Here is a 16,266-nt window from a genome sequence, read left to right as displayed (position 1 = left end):
TTTTATTTACACCATTTTTTTCAGTACAAACTAATTTACATATTTATTTTTATTGTAATTTAAATTTAAAGTAATAAAAAATTTTTGTTTATAACATCGAACCATTGTTCATACAGCAACAATGTAAGTATATTATTTACGATATATACAGCAAACGACAGGTGAACACAAGAACACATATATCTATGCAACGTCTAATATCAAAGCGTATGTTGATATTAATGATATGTGAGTATTATCTATTAAGCAGGGAAAATTTAAAAATTATTACGGACACTGATTTTATAGATAACAATCGAGCCAGCTTTATATATTTGCTCACATTAAAAGTTTGATTACTTGTACGTGTTTCGTTGGAAACATCAGGAGTCAAACTCAAATTATATTTTTCTTTAAATTTCAAATAAATTTGACTCACTAAAATGGGTATCGGAGAAGTAAACATCAATAAACGTGTTAATGCGTTAAAGTTAAAATCTGCGGCAAAATACAATATTGCTCCGGAAAAGTGCCACATTGGACATCTTGTGTTACAAGGCATGTTGGAACAACCTGACATGTTGAATCAGGTTTGTACTAAAAAAATATATTTATTTCGTAAAATTCCGTACTTGAAACTTATTTATATTAAAACCGATATATGACCTTTTTTATTATGCACTTTGTGAAGATAATAGCATATCCAACATTTCGACATAGACCACTGTCGCTCAGATGTCTCTGCAATTAAATTTTTACAAAAATATAAAATACAAACTATGTTTAAATGAACACGATTCTTTTTATTACCTTTTTATGTCTATTATCAAGATGTTTACATTTGTAGGTTTTAATATAGATAATAAATTTTAAAATTTGGTATAGTGATATTCCAAATATTGTTTGTGTGATTAATTTCAAATAAGGAGTATTATATTTTTTTAGGTATTTGCACCCTATGTATATGTCTGTCTCAGAGTTTTAAATAGATCGTATTGGCAAGGGAGAGGTCTCTGTTCAGTAGTGGACGATTTACGGCTGACATAATGACGATGAATATGCGCCGCTGTTACTTATTTTACTTACTTACACTTATTTCAATTATCATGATATTAAAAATATTACTGGACTTGCATTTAAATACCTAATCATACTATTCAATTGTTTATAATACGACCTGTAAGTTATTACATAAGAATTTGTTTAAATTTTCATTACTCAATACTAACCTAAAAGTATATATAGAAAATAGACGAATCTTAACTTTTTCAAATAGTTTCAGATATTTTTTTCAAATTAATATACAGAAATATAATTATAATGAATACACAAGGTCGTTGTTACAAAACAGACAAATAATGTACTTATATTAGGAAATTCTTAATACTTATCTGACCCAGTTTAATGGATTATTCTGTGGATGAACGTATATCGATTACTTTGTTATATGATGCAATAATCACTTGTTTCTGATAAATAAATAAAGAATTCTTTGGATTGGTATATTAAAAAAAAACTTAGATATTATATTTGTTTTATACTATTTAATACACAACTTTTGTTAACTAAATTATGTACAATTAAGTGTTCATTTATTTCAAAGAAAATAGGAGAATTATGTTATGTGAATTTCTCATATTACATATTTATCTTCTATTAACAGATGATTAATTAGCTTGTATAATTCATAATCATATTAATTGCTTAATTAAATATTTTCCATTGAATCATAGAATATATATTTCTCTCCTTTGTCACTAGTTAGTTAGTTATTTGCTTATCATTACAAGGAATGCTATATAAGCTAGATAAGAATAAAAATGTGCATTAGAAAAAAGTGATATTTATTTTATTTTCTATTGTAATAACACACGTAACAAATCAAATATTGTGAAAATAAAAAAAAAAAAAACAGTAAATTAATGATACTTATATATCTAATTATGCATGCAAACTTTATAAATATATCTATAATACAAACAAATTATTAAATGACTTATGTATACTTTCTCGATTTTATTTGCCAGATTAGTTCTAAATGAAAAAGAGAATCAAATGTTCTTTAAAAATCAGCAATTTTAATATTAATAGATAAAACATGGTTCATAAACCGACTACAATTGATATGAGTAACCTAATATTATTTTATTCCGTTATGATAAATATATAAACTAGATTCCAAGATTTCCTGTATCGCCGGATAATAATTCCCTTAAGCCTTAACTTCGGAAGCAGAAATGTCTCATTAGTTATTAAATTTACACAAATTCGTAAACTATATCAATATTACTAATAGTCAAATTGTTTCTATAATCGAATATAATATTATATATATTTATACATATATATGTATAATTATTATTTATATATCTAAACGTTTCGACAATTGCAGGTCCTTAACTTTAAAAAATAATTTTAATAAAAAAAATATATCTTATAAAAATAATAAACATATTTTGAAAAATCTATTTTTAAATGCGTTGCAAGAGATATTATCAAATTTCGAGTATCTTTGATTATTATAACGCGATGTATTCGTTCAATGTGTCTATAAACATCAGTTATTTTTACTTTAAAAAGAATAAAACGTGCACAGATACGTTTTATTCGTTAAATAAGAATAGTGACATTATTGATCAATATTAATTTTATTTATGATTAATAAAAAAAGCTTCTTTGAAAGCTACTTTTGCCGTGCCGTACGAATTTATTTTCTTAACCGCCAACGTAGCCTATATAGTTCTTTGAAAGTTCACAAGCATAACTTGATGTTACTCTGGGGACACATTATATCATTATAACAGTGATAAATTTAGTTATACCTACCCCACTGTCTATTAAGTACTACATACAGACAATAATAATAATTATTTTCTATGTTACAGATCGATGCAGCAACGGGAACAAGTGAAAGGAATCTATCTGTGGCAACTCGAAGCATGCGATTAGCTAGTGCAATGAATAATTATGGGCTAAAACCTGGTGACGCGGTAGTCGTAATGGGCCCTAACCACCTGGACATAGCGATTCCTTACTACGCTTGTCACTTTAATGGATTCTCAATGTGCGGAATGGATCCAAACACCGCATTAAGTAAGATTACTTGTTATATTATACATGTGTATATGTGTAACTAGCTGTAATCTTGACTAAGATAAAAATTATATATTCCAGAAAAATATATATTTATATAGGCAATCTCTAAACATAATTTCACTTAGTCGTTTAAAGCGTTTACGAGTAATGAACATTCAAACATCTGTACAAACTTTAACTTTTTTTAATATTATTAAGAAATAAGACGGGATAACTATAAAGTTAAAAAGAATACCAACAAATATTAATAATAAATAAATAAATTCTTCAATGGGGTTAGAATCAGGACCCACACAATTTTTATACAATATAAATTTATATTAAATTATTACAATTACACAATATTAATTATTACAACATTAAATAAAGAAAAACAATACAGACAACAATAACAACCTAACCTACTTTTTTGTATATTAGCCAGCATGTGAATCAAACTACAACGAATTGAAATACTGGCGGTTTGGACGGTCCGCAAATACCCTTAGGATAGTGTTAGAGCTGACCTTGACCCTACCCATCAAAGATGGGCACCGTTTTCGCATAGTATATATAAAATCAATGAAATATTTGTAAAATACTTTTTTAGTTTTTATTTTTATGAAAATTAAAATTTTTATATTAAACTAACTGCATTCCATCTTTGCTTGTAGAAAATACGAGTAGGAAAAGTATTGTATTTCATTTAAATATGTTCAACCGTTTCATTGTGATCGAATAACTTTCTAAATATCCATTAACTTTCACATTTATACTATTAGTAGAATTTGTGATTAAAGTTTTATATTATATATGTTATAACTACATGTAAGTTTAATACTACTTGTATTAAACTTACATGTTAAGACATAACAAAGACACCTTTCACAGGTAATCGAACTCACCGGAAAGATTATATATAAACCTATTACAATTTTGATAGTTATGATTGATTTGTGTAATCTTGTTTTCATTGCTGTTTATTAATTTTAATCTAATGACGCGCTTAATATCAGTACGTTATCAATGTTTCTATAAATTACTTAATTGAAATATTAAATATTACAATTTGGATTGCCAGATTTCTTATAGGTTAGTGACCTACCAGTGGCAAAGATTTTTGCCTATAAATTACATCTCTTAATTCGTTGTTTGAAAATTATGTAGTTTATAAAATAAAATCACAAGCTTAACAATATAACCAAAACATTTTTCTTTATATTATACTACTAACTTTTATCCACAAGTACGTCAATGCAACCGGGACCGACATAAAAAGTAGCCTATATCTTTCTCCATCCCATATAATAGGTGTATACCAAATTCCATAGTGATTGGTTGAGCCGTAATGACATCAAGAGTTAACAAACAAACCCATTTTCACATTTATAATATTAGAAGGATATTTAATATGTTTATCTTATTATACCGATGCTTACTATTTCTACCCTGCAGAAATGTATTATTTTCTAACCTAATTTAGTTTGAACATTAACGTCTAAACAGAATTCTCGCTATATACGGGCCATATAGGATATAGAGAGCACATTCCACATTAGGCTTCTCTATTAGATCACGATTATACTAAGCTTAGGCCCATTCAATTCCATTTTATTACTCACCGACACTAATTACGATTAACTACTACAGGCCTACCTTTTAACAGAAGTAATGTAGTTTAAAACAATGATCAAAATAATATATAGTTTAGAACCGTTTGCAGCTAGTTCCCCTAACTTTCATTTGTACAATTTACTACGAGAACTCCTTTACGAGTTTAAATATCCAACTACTAAAAATACTATTCACTCAGTGGTAGATTTTGCATAATATATATATATATATATATATATATATATATATATATATATACATATACAGACAGACAAAAATCTTTTAAACTGGTATTATTTTATGTTTAAACCATTTATTATATTACTACTTTTTAACAAAATATGATCATAGTTTTATTATATGTAAATTTCCCCATTTTCACCTAATCATCATCCACAGATGAACGTAAGCCTCCCTCATATTTCGCAAATAACTTATTTTAATATATGAGAGAAATTCATACTTTCATAATTGAATGCCTCGTAAGTCTAATTGGCAATTAAGGATTTCATGACAGTTCGCATGTAGGTAGACATAAACATTTTTTCTTTGTCTCCAGAAATAAGATTATAGTATATAACATCACAAATCCTTACTAATATTATAAAAGTGAAAATGTGTTTGTTTGACTTTTATCCTGATCAGTTAATATGAGTATATTCCGGTCACGCATACAGTCAAAGTCGCCCGTAAAAATGAGTTCTTTATTAACTACCTTGCTATGTTGTTGTGCTTTATTTAGAATATCTTATTAATTTGATACTATATCTACCATGAAAGATTGAAGTTTGGACTAATAAATAAATGATATAAACTAATTACATCAGCAATTTATAATAACGATAAGAATTAGATTTGTTCTTTGTGAAAATATTACCAGTAAATAAATGATTTGGATAATTCTATGCCTTCGAAAAAATCTATTCCGCAGTCTCAACTCATTAATATTGACTACAATTTTTTTAAAAACTCGTATGCTGTCCGTATTTGCAACTTCGTTTGAGACATGTTTATTGTATTAAAAAAGTCGCTTATGATATATAATAAACTGTCTAACGATTTATTAATATTTCTTGGAAATTTAGCGACTTACACTTAGGCATCAAGAAGTAACAAATAACATTTCACTTTTATAATAATACTTTTATAAGAGTAGATAATTAAAAAAAACTATCAAATCCATTTTGTATAGCCACAAAAAATTATACCCATATAATTGTAACTATTCAACTACCCACCCACTTTGACCTATGAACTATGATAGTTGTGAATGTCTCCATTAAAAATTAAGCTTTGTAATTACTTATAGGTATGGGGGAATAGGACTATAGAGAGTATTTTTACCCAACTATATTGTGTTTATAATTTATATTATACTGTTTATAGCATTTCAAAATTTATAATTATAATTAGAGATAATGTAAGTAAAGGTAAAAGATCTTTTTTGGTTATCCTAACACAGTGACATAGAAAGTAGTGTAAAAGAGTGATAATGTACATGTAAATGATAATGTATAACTATACAACGACCTATATATATGTGTGTGTGTATATATATATTATAAACAATTCATAACATATTTATATTTATGTTAATTTTATAAGCAATCTTAACATACCCAAAACGAACGAAACAAATAATTAACGAACGATACGAAACAATCCATCAAAATATTTAAATTAAAAAATATACAGAAATAAATCATTCTGGTTAAAAATTTTATAAATCGCAAATATAGCCATAAATAACAAGGAAATTAAATATTATCATTAAATTTATAACTTACCTCATACTGATGAAGTCTTAATTGACTGAAAATAGTTAAGAATAAAAAGATAACATTTATTATAAGCTCAATCTGTCTACATCAGTAATTTTCAGGAGCTTTGTTCTAATTCTAAGCTCAATGCGCTTTTATTGGCAAGAAAGGGCCAAAAGTTTTATTTTTTCAGCTCTAGTGACCCAAAAGTTTGTTTTAAAATCCCAATGGAGGGTGCAAGTCCTCTATCGTCTAATGATGGTCCTTTCAATTAATTGCTCTTTCTAAATTTCAGTCGATCTCAAGGCGCTTTTCCCGTACATTCATCCAAAAATGGTGTTCTGCCAGTCTAGTAACGTGAATAATGTTAAAGAAGCGTTCTCGATAAGTAATCAGGAAGGGAAAATTGTAATTTTCGACGACGAGGACAATAACTTGGAAAATTTCATAAAGACGTACAACGGCACTGAAATTGGCTTCCGGTGAGAATGTTGACATAACTTAAAATAGTTATATGGTTTGTCTTTTACTTAGAATATTTTTTTATTTTAAGATACTTTCCTAAACTTATTTCTAAAATTAAAGTTTCATCATATTATTAATTTAGCTAAACTCTAATGATACAAACCACCGAGAAATAAATATATACTTAGAAGTATGATTCAATTCTAATATAAATTTGGTGTATGTTAATATTTAAAATAATAATTAATTCTGCTGCAATCTCAAAGTGACGTTATGTTTTCGGTATGAAAATAGAGAACGGCAGAGAATAGATCACAATATCTTTGAAATCGATTAAATATAAGTCAAGATAAAAATGTACTCATTCGTTGTACTTGTTTCTTAATAACATAGGCTTACAATGTATTTTAAAACGATTTCAGCTAAAAAGAACGGTCAAACCACTTAGCTGTTACTTTTTCAAATAAAATTAAGTTTATAAAAAACCATGAATGAATAAAATTATGTATATATATATATATATATATATATATATATATACATATATATATATACGAGGTCTGTCCGGAAAGTTCGTATAAAAGTGTTCTGGAATGCGAGAAAGAGGAGTGGGGAGGCCAGGTAAGCGCAGGACCCCTTCCTTATGTCCCTAACAATGCTTCAGTTCTGGTCTGACCGCCGTGCGGTGCGAACTGGCTTGTCACGCCATCTGTGAAGTTACCTCTTAACGAAACCCCGTCGGCATGGAGCCCGCTTCCGTTGAAGAGCAGCGCGTCGTAATCAAGTTTCTCTCGAAACTCGGCAAGAATGGCCGTGAAATTTTTGCCGATCTCAGAACAGTTTATGGGGATGATGCTGTGAAGGAACCAACCGTCCACAAGTGGCTAAAAAGATTCAGAGAGGGCCGAGAAAGAGTTCGATGTTCGGGGGATTGTCCATCAAGAATTCGTCCCTCCAGGCCAGACAGTTGATGGAAAATTCTACGTCGATGTGCTCAGACGCCTCAAAGCTCGTGTGGCACGAGTTCGTCCAGAATTGGCGCGAGAGGGGCGTTGGATTCTTCACCACGACAATGCCCCTGCCCACACCTCTCTTGTTGTCCGTGAGTTTTTGAGTAAAAATTCCATTACGGTGACCGAACACCCCCCTATTCGCCGGATTTGGCCCCGTGTGACTTCTTCTTGTTCCCAAAAACCAAATTGGTACTTCGGGGGCGGCATTTGGGGGACATAAATGAGATAAAAAAAGCTACGACGGGGCAGCTGAGAAACCTACAACCAGAGGACTTTCAAGGAGCCTTCTCACAGTGGAAACGGCGTTGGCACAAGTGCATTATGTCACAGGGGGAGTACTTTGAAGGGGATAAAATTGATTTACCTGAATAATTGTAAAATAAAATTTTTAAAAAACTTTTATACGTACTTTCCGGACAAACCTCGTATATATATATATATATATATATATATATATATATATATATATATGTATATTAAATATTATATCCATAAGTTAAAAAATAATTTCATTGAGAATTAAACCAACAAAAGTGGTGTTCGGTAACGTTATTATATACAACATTTTATACTATAATAATGTTCATAATAATTCTAATGCTTGCTTTGCTCCGGGGTGTGTTAGACAGAATAGGTCTATCTACTCGTACGTATTAATTACAATAGTTAAATGAATATATTTTATTGTTTCAATGTGAACTAATTCAACAAAGGATACATATAGGTACAGGATATAGAGGAATAATACCTGAGTCCTCAGGAATGACAACGTAGGGGGAGGGATATCATGGACGAAATAATAAACTCTATTATGTCCATAGTACTGCTCATGTCTATAGGTGATGATTGCCACTTTCCATTTGGTGAGCCGTCAGCTTATTTGCTTAAGTTGCATAAAAAAGATAATAAAATAAAAGGATACAAATTATTTGAGAAATACAGAATTCTGTGTATTAATTACAAATGACATTAATAAACGTAAAAAATCATGACAATTAATTGATTTAATAGTCTAAAAATAAAGTTACACTTACTAATCGAAAAAAAATGGCATACATAGAAGATTTAATAATTATTTGTAATATATTTGCCTATTTTAATTCTTTTATATATTAATGGGTACACAATTTTCATTTATAATTAGTTTATGCGATAAAGCGGCATCTCGTTTATCCTGTTTTTTTTTTTTTTTTTTGTAGGAAATTACGTCTTTTGTTCCGAGCCGTTTGTTTCTTATCCACAATTTAGAGGCGGCAATGTGATCAAAATATTTCATGGAAAATTTGAGTAATTCAACTCGCAAATGCTTAACTGCGGTTCTGTCTTCGCCTGCACCAAACCTTTATAACTTTCCAAGTCATGTTTAAATGATTATTACTTTGAAATTTAGTCAAAAATGTCAAAACCCTTGTCGCGTGCGGTGAAGATCGACTAAGGATTTTTACGCTTAAAATCGATATTGTCCGAATAATTAGTAGCACTCTAATCTTTTATCATTGTAGCATTTCAGTATAATGTAATAAATGTATATTTAATTAATTACTTTATATTTCTAGGCCTAACGAATTCAATCACTCCAAAATAGCTGCGTGGTTGATGCTGACAAGTGGGACTACGGGTCTTCCTAAAGTAGCAGTCATACCTTTCGATACTCTCCTAAATGGAATATGTCGCTGGTGGTGAGTATTATCTTACAATTTTTATTCAATTCTGCAATATATTAGAATTTCCTTAAACAACGTTATCCTAGCAAGAAAAGAATGTCCGAGGTCTGATCGCTCAATGATTGGTCTAGAGGGAATTTCATTATGTAAAGTCGACAATAAAGATACTTCTCCTTGACCTATTAAATTTGCCTAGTCCGCCTAGTTGCTTGCATGCTGTCTTCTGCTTTGAAGTGTATTATAAGTAAAAACTGGATACTCAAAATTCTAGTTTAATAAAAATTCTCAATATTGTAAGTATTTATATACTAATTCTACCTCCTGGTAATAATAGTTTTTGGTGGCAGAATTAATAGTCGATATAGAAGCAATTATATAGTTGATTAAGTAAAGTTTTCATTGTTTGACGTTAGTTATCCTTATAACCTTAATAAGCATATAAAATTTTATTACTTTTACGGTAACTTTTAGGAATACAGTAATAAAGTAATAATTATTATTTTCTAATTCCAGGACACCTTTTACCGAACCTTTAGGACTAACAATGACAATGTCTACATTCCAATGGTTGTCATCTCTGTTAATATTTATCTCTGGACCTTTAAGGATGTATACGAGACTACAAATGTCTCTTCCATTGACACCACAACTTCTCATCGTCACTATAAATAAATACAAGGTAAAATATTATCTTATTTGTTAACTGTAGGCGCAACAAGTATAAATAACATGCAATAATCTTATCACAAAATTTAATATACATTAATTTAATATATAATACTTATCAAATGCCGATGTTATTAAAAGTTGACAATTATATTTAATTCACTTTCCAATTTAAACTAGTATTTGTATAGTATATATTTAATTAGACTGTTAGGGAATATAATATTAGCCATTTACATTATTTTCCATTTAAAATTTACTTCTTACAGCAATTTGCATCTTATTATATGTCTAATCCTATAACTATATATTGTTTACAGCCACATGTGACTGCTTGGACACCATATTTATTGGGCCAATTTTTACATGCCACCGAGAAAATTTGTGACTTAACATGCTTCAAATACATTCTTATATCGGGCAGTGCTGTTGAAAAGCCTTTGCTGGATTTAATGAAAGTTAGTAAACATTTTATATTTGCACTTATTACTAAGTTATAACGAAAGTATAATATTATATATTTCATATTTTATTCTCTGTTTTTTAGACGAGAACTAATGCGTTCCTCTATTTGGTTTACGGAATGACAGAACTTCTTGTACCAGGTTTTGATTACACAGATAGTACCCCATTTGGCTCCGTTGGAAAACCTTACGAATACAATCAGTACAGGGTAAGTCAAAATATTTAAACCAAGTCAATCCTAAAACAAGCAACTCTTAATTATTAATTAAGTTTTTTAAACTGACTTATTATTATGAATTTAAGATTATTTCTTTTGTTGAATGTATATTTTTTTTTCAGCTTATTGACGATGACGGTTTTGATATAGAAAAACCATTCAAAAGTGGTGAACTCTGGATAAAAGGCGATACTTTCTTTAAGGTAAAATTGAATATACCTAAGTTGTTCTTTATTGTAATAAAATATAATGTATACTTACGAAACTTTTATGATGACAGATACGAGGCTGATACGATGATGATGATTCTTAATACGAGTAGTATATGTGAAACGACATAAGTTAATAGTTTGAACATTATAATATATACTGTACTTAGTTATAACGATTAATATTATTATATACATATATTGCCCATCATAAGCATCACAATATATTCTGTGGTGTTCGTGGCTTTATTCATATCTATAGGTTACAGTTAGCACTTTCCATCAAATGGGACGTGAGTTTGTTATTTTTATTTAATTAATGTCAATTAAAAATTACGTACTATTTATTATTAAGTACTTTTTTAACCTACAATTTCTTTGCAGGGATATTTGAACAACGTTACAGAAACTAGAAAAATGTTGACAGACGATGGCTGGTTGAAAACTGGTGACATATTCTACAAAGACAATGATAATAATTACTACTTTGTTGAAAGGAAGCGACTATTAATTAAGAGCGCTGGTCATTTTGTAAGTATTCATTATTAAAACTTTAGGGTCACATTACACAACCAAATATAATTTAAAGGGTTATATGTATTATTTATAGATATAAATACATAATAAACGTTCAATGCAATCTCACTAGATTAATTCTAAGCTATACGTTATTAAAAGAAATTTATTGATATGAGAAGTGCGTCAATAGTATTATAAATTGATATTGACAGTCTGAGATTCGATAAAGTAATACAGGGTATATTATTTTATAGGCAACTGATATAATTATCTATATCAGGTATATCTTTATATAATAATCAATCTATTTAGATCAATCTATATTGTCCGTTGTCCGATAATATTTAAATAATGACAATAAACACGAGAACATTGAATGAGTTATGAAATTTAGATACGACCTATGGCAATCGGATCTTTACCTTAAAAGACGTAAATATTCTTAATCAACGTATATGTATATAACCATAAAGGAGAGTTTGTTTGTTTATTTCCTTTTGATGTCTTAACAGCTTTACTAATCAATATTATATTTGTATACACGTACTATATGGAATGAAAACAGATATATGCTACTTTTTATCCTAAATACATATCCTGGCCAAATAAAGAAGTCGAGGATAGAAGCAGGTATATAATAAATTTACCATTCATTATTTGATAAACTAGCAAAAATATTAGAAAACAAGTGTGAAGCACTAAACTGATACGTCATATCGTGCTTTACTATTTAGATTGATCACAGAGCTAAATTCAACCAATATTCAACTAACAGCCTAAAAACCCGTTTATATTCAAACAGCTGTCGCTCACGATAGCCGAATTTCAAAAAACATCAAGCTGTTATATTCAAATTTTCATCTAGCCAGTTTTCAGAAAACATTCCGCTTTTGAATTGATGCACACAAAAAAACTGCAATTGTTAGATTCTTAGTGCACTTTCTTTTTTAAATATTCATAATTGTACTACTATTGATGTTGTGTACAATTTCATATTGAATTTATTTCATAGTGACATTAAATCTCTGTAAAGTTCAACATCGCATCCCTTTGTACAAAGTATTATTGATTCTAATTCCTGAGACTCACTTCATACCCTGATAATATGAGTCAATTAAACATTTGTGTGTACCTAAGTCATGTAATTTATTAGATATATTGTATAGTATAAAAAAAAATGCATTTGAAGTTCTGAACTGTGTCATATATTGTGTTAGGTACAATGTAACAGAAAGAAAAACACAAGAATTTATTTGATGACAAAAGCTAAAATGAAGAGCTGAACATTCTTTGCTCGCAACAGTTTTAATTAAACCAGCAGTAAAATAGAGGCTAGCAGGCGAGACACGCTCGCTATTGATTGAAAGCTACACAGACACTAATTAGAGAATTTAGACTTACCGGGATTGATTTTGGAGCGTTATTTTGTCAATGTAAATTTTAATTCGATAGCTCAGTTAAGTCATTATTCTAAAGATCAGTATAAACAAAATTGACATACTATTCAATGGTAAGAGCATCTCTTTGGTTGGACCGATTTAAAATGTTTATTTATTTATTTATTTATTCTTTATTGACCACATTACAAAAAAATGTCTGGTACAAAAGGCGGACTTAATACTTAATGCTCGTAATAGTAGTTTTTTTTTTTTTAAGAAATACTTTTTAAACATTCTATGCACTATATCTGATAGTCACTCTATAATTACATTTTCTTCTATGGAAAACCACGTGATTGGTGATATCCTAAAATAACCCATTCATTCATGGAACATGTGAAGCTGCAGATTTTCGTATTCACATGTCAATCATGTTTATACTTCGATCATATTATAATATTTATATTTATATTGCACTGACTATTAATATTATCCATATTTATGGTGCAATGCCTATGTTCTATGGCTTTCCTTTTTTAGCTGTTTTGCTTACCTACTAATTACATCATTCAAGAATATTATCATCACGCATACAACAAAAATTATCTTTGTATCTGAAAATAAGAATAATTTTATTGTAATTAGGATAAATACAGTTATTGTAAAATTTTAAAATAAAAATATGATATTATCTAAAATGTATCTACCTAAATAATGACTTTACATTTTGCACGCCATTAAAACTATGACTCTATAAAACTAGCTAAGAATTATTTCAACCATATGTATACAAATAAATTATTATTATTTCTTTTATTTTCTTAGATATCTCCGTTGCAACTAGAGGGTATCATCAAAAAACATCCTGCTGTCGCTGATGTATGCGTAGTTGGTATACCTGATGATCTGTTGACGGAGGTACCAGTAGCTGCTATTGTAAAGAAAAATGGTCAGCAATTTGAGCCATCAGAGATCTTTAATTTAATAAAAGGTAATAACAATACTACATAACACGTCAGCTGTGACAAATATTTTTATCATACTTCATTGATAATATGACCATTCACCCAACAAATATTCAATCGCTTATCATTTGTTTGTTATTTTTAATGAAAATCTAGAATTGATATTTCTTATTAGGTACATATTTAGTTTGAGCCTGATTTTAGAACACCTGATGAAAAATAACGATACGACATAAAGTGAATCTAGAAAGTAACATATTGCTATTTTCTAAGATTCGTCGTTAATTAGCTATCTTCCACTTTTCTTCGGTTTGAATAGTAATACAACTAGATTATAGGACCTATTTATACTTATGTCTTTATACATTAAGAGGCTATATTATTTTATAGTGTTTTTGAAAGGAGGCACATGTTTATTCTGCCGTATGTGCATTTGGTATGTCCCCCGTTTTTACCAAATCTGTACCAAATATGGTAATTAATTTTTCGTTAAAAAAATTTGCACCCAAGTTGTTTAAATTTCATATAAATCTTATGACACAAGTTTTTTTTTCTATAGAACAAAACTTTAAATTGTATCTAATATTAATACTAATAACTCCTTGTTGTACATTTTAGAAGAATTACCGGATAACCGCCAACTACACGGTGGTTTCTTCTACGCGCCTGGGATACCAATAACAGCTTCCGGAAAAATGCACAGAGTCAAAGTAAAGGAAATGGCTCTTGCTGCTCAAAGGATTTTGAATAAATGATTTGAATGAAACTCTAAATATATTAGGTTTACGATTAATTTTAAATCAGCATTAAAGCATAAAATGCCATTTTTGATAACTCAAATACATTTGACATAATTAATAAACATCATATTATACTAATACCTTTACTATGTGAGTAGGTACTTATTTGATGTACTTAGATATTTTATTTGTTACATGTATCATCTGTTTTCAAAAACTAGTCGTATTATATTTTAGATGCCTAATTATCAACCGACTTCAAAAAGGAAAATGTTCTCAATTCGACTGGTATATATTTGTGTGCACGTTACGCGATATCTTCGCCAATTTTGAACCGATGTTGATGATTTTTTTAATTGAACATTTAAACTAACTTGGTTAAAATTGAAGTTGTTTTTATGTGTAAACGATAGTGTCTGATCAATATCTGCATTTATTTTAATAAATACAGATATACAGGATTATATGCATTTCAATTCTTCAAATCTGAACCATTTAAAATTTAAACTTAAATAAAAAATGGTTATTGGTGATGGTAACATGCGTTGAATATTCTGTGATAGAAAAAAAATATAAGTATATATATTTACTTATTTTTATTATATATAGTGGAATAAAAATAGTATTACTTACTTTTCTGACATGTATCAACATGTATTTATTGTAAAAATAAATCACTAATTTTGTCGAATGTAAAATATTTGCGTAAGTACATAATATTTATTATTAATATAATTTATCCATATTCAGTAATAGATAATGAACGATTAAATAAAATTTAAGTAAACATCTGTTAGATATAAGTTATTTAAGTAAAAGCATCTAAAATTGGAATTAAACGAATAAAATAAGAAACAAATGTAATTTCTTTTAATTATGCATCACCTACCTACACGAATAATTATGTGAATAACTTGTCGACTCTGATTTTTAAAACGCAAATTAGATAAGCGTATGTTAGAGATATAATTAAACATTGATTTTCATTCAAGCGAATATATTTTAAATATTAAAAACTAATCTCCTTTCGTAGTAATGAATTATAAAATTATTATAAAACTGTGGAAAATAAGGAGTTATTTTCAATACCATAAACCTGGGGGTAAGGGGTTGTTAGTAATGCAGGCTACTAGTCCCATTACTAACAATATACTCTTTCGGGGAGAAAGGGATTGTTAGTAATGGACACTGAGAATCCCATTGCTAGCAATATACCCAACCAGGTCGACCTCCTCACGGTTCTCCCTGGAAACTATCATGGTTAATTCCTAATGAATTCATCATGATGGGCTAACTGGCCTCTTTTCATTCTCATCTATCACTCTTCACTGGTGCTCCGCCAGCGTATCCCGTTAGCGCAGGCGAGGTTACCATACCATTTTCACCCATAAAAAAACAAATATATACCCTTTTAGATCGACCTCCACGTGATCCCCCCTGGAAGCCATCGTGCTAAAACCAAAATGTATTCATCACGATAGGCTAACTGACCTGCCTTTTCATTCTCACCTATCATCCCTTATTGGTGCCCCGCAA

The 16,266-nt window shown here is 29.0% G+C and overlaps 1 protein-coding gene across 1 annotated transcript; it reads left to right on the top strand.

The window, feature by feature from the left end:
• The first annotated feature begins 330 nt into the window (after positions 1 to 330).
• LOC113511640 (luciferin 4-monooxygenase) lies at positions 331 to 15,491 on the top strand. Its single transcript, XM_026895315.3, has 11 exons — positions 331 to 569; positions 2,865 to 3,072; positions 6,724 to 6,910; positions 9,463 to 9,585; positions 10,084 to 10,249; positions 10,557 to 10,694; positions 10,784 to 10,909; positions 11,041 to 11,121; positions 11,512 to 11,658; positions 13,851 to 14,016; positions 14,609 to 15,491. Exons 1-11 carry the CDS (start codon positions 423 to 425, stop codon positions 14,743 to 14,745), a joined length of 1,626 nt encoding a protein of 541 aa, XP_026751116.1. The 5' UTR covers positions 331 to 422; the 3' UTR covers positions 14,746 to 15,491.
• The last annotated feature ends 775 nt before the right edge of the window (positions 15,492 to 16,266 follow it).

The sequence above is a fragment of the Galleria mellonella genome, unplaced genomic scaffold (genome assembly GCF_026898425.1).
Source record: "Galleria mellonella isolate WM207_F2 unplaced genomic scaffold, CSIRO_AGI_GalMel_v1 utg117, whole genome shotgun sequence".
NCBI lineage: Eukaryota > Metazoa > Arthropoda > Insecta > Lepidoptera > Pyralidae > Galleria > Galleria mellonella.
Note: the sequence above shows the minus strand (reverse complement) of the source record. Positions and strands in the feature narration are given on the sequence as shown.

What these genes read in the sequence shown, in the direction of transcription:
- LOC113511640 (XM_026895315.3), top strand. Translation starts at nt 423, where the DNA reads ATGGGTATCGGAGAAGTAAACATCAATAAACGTGTTAATGCGTTAAAG. An exon ending in ACGAATACAATCAGTACAGG is followed by an intron (nt 10,910 to 11,040) that starts GTAAGTCAAAAT and finishes TTTTTTTTTCAG; the next exon opens with CTTATTGACGATGACGGTTT. An exon ending in GATCTTTAATTTAATAAAAG is followed by an intron (nt 14,017 to 14,608) that starts GTAATAACAATA and finishes TGTACATTTTAG; the next exon opens with AAGAATTACCGGATAACCGC.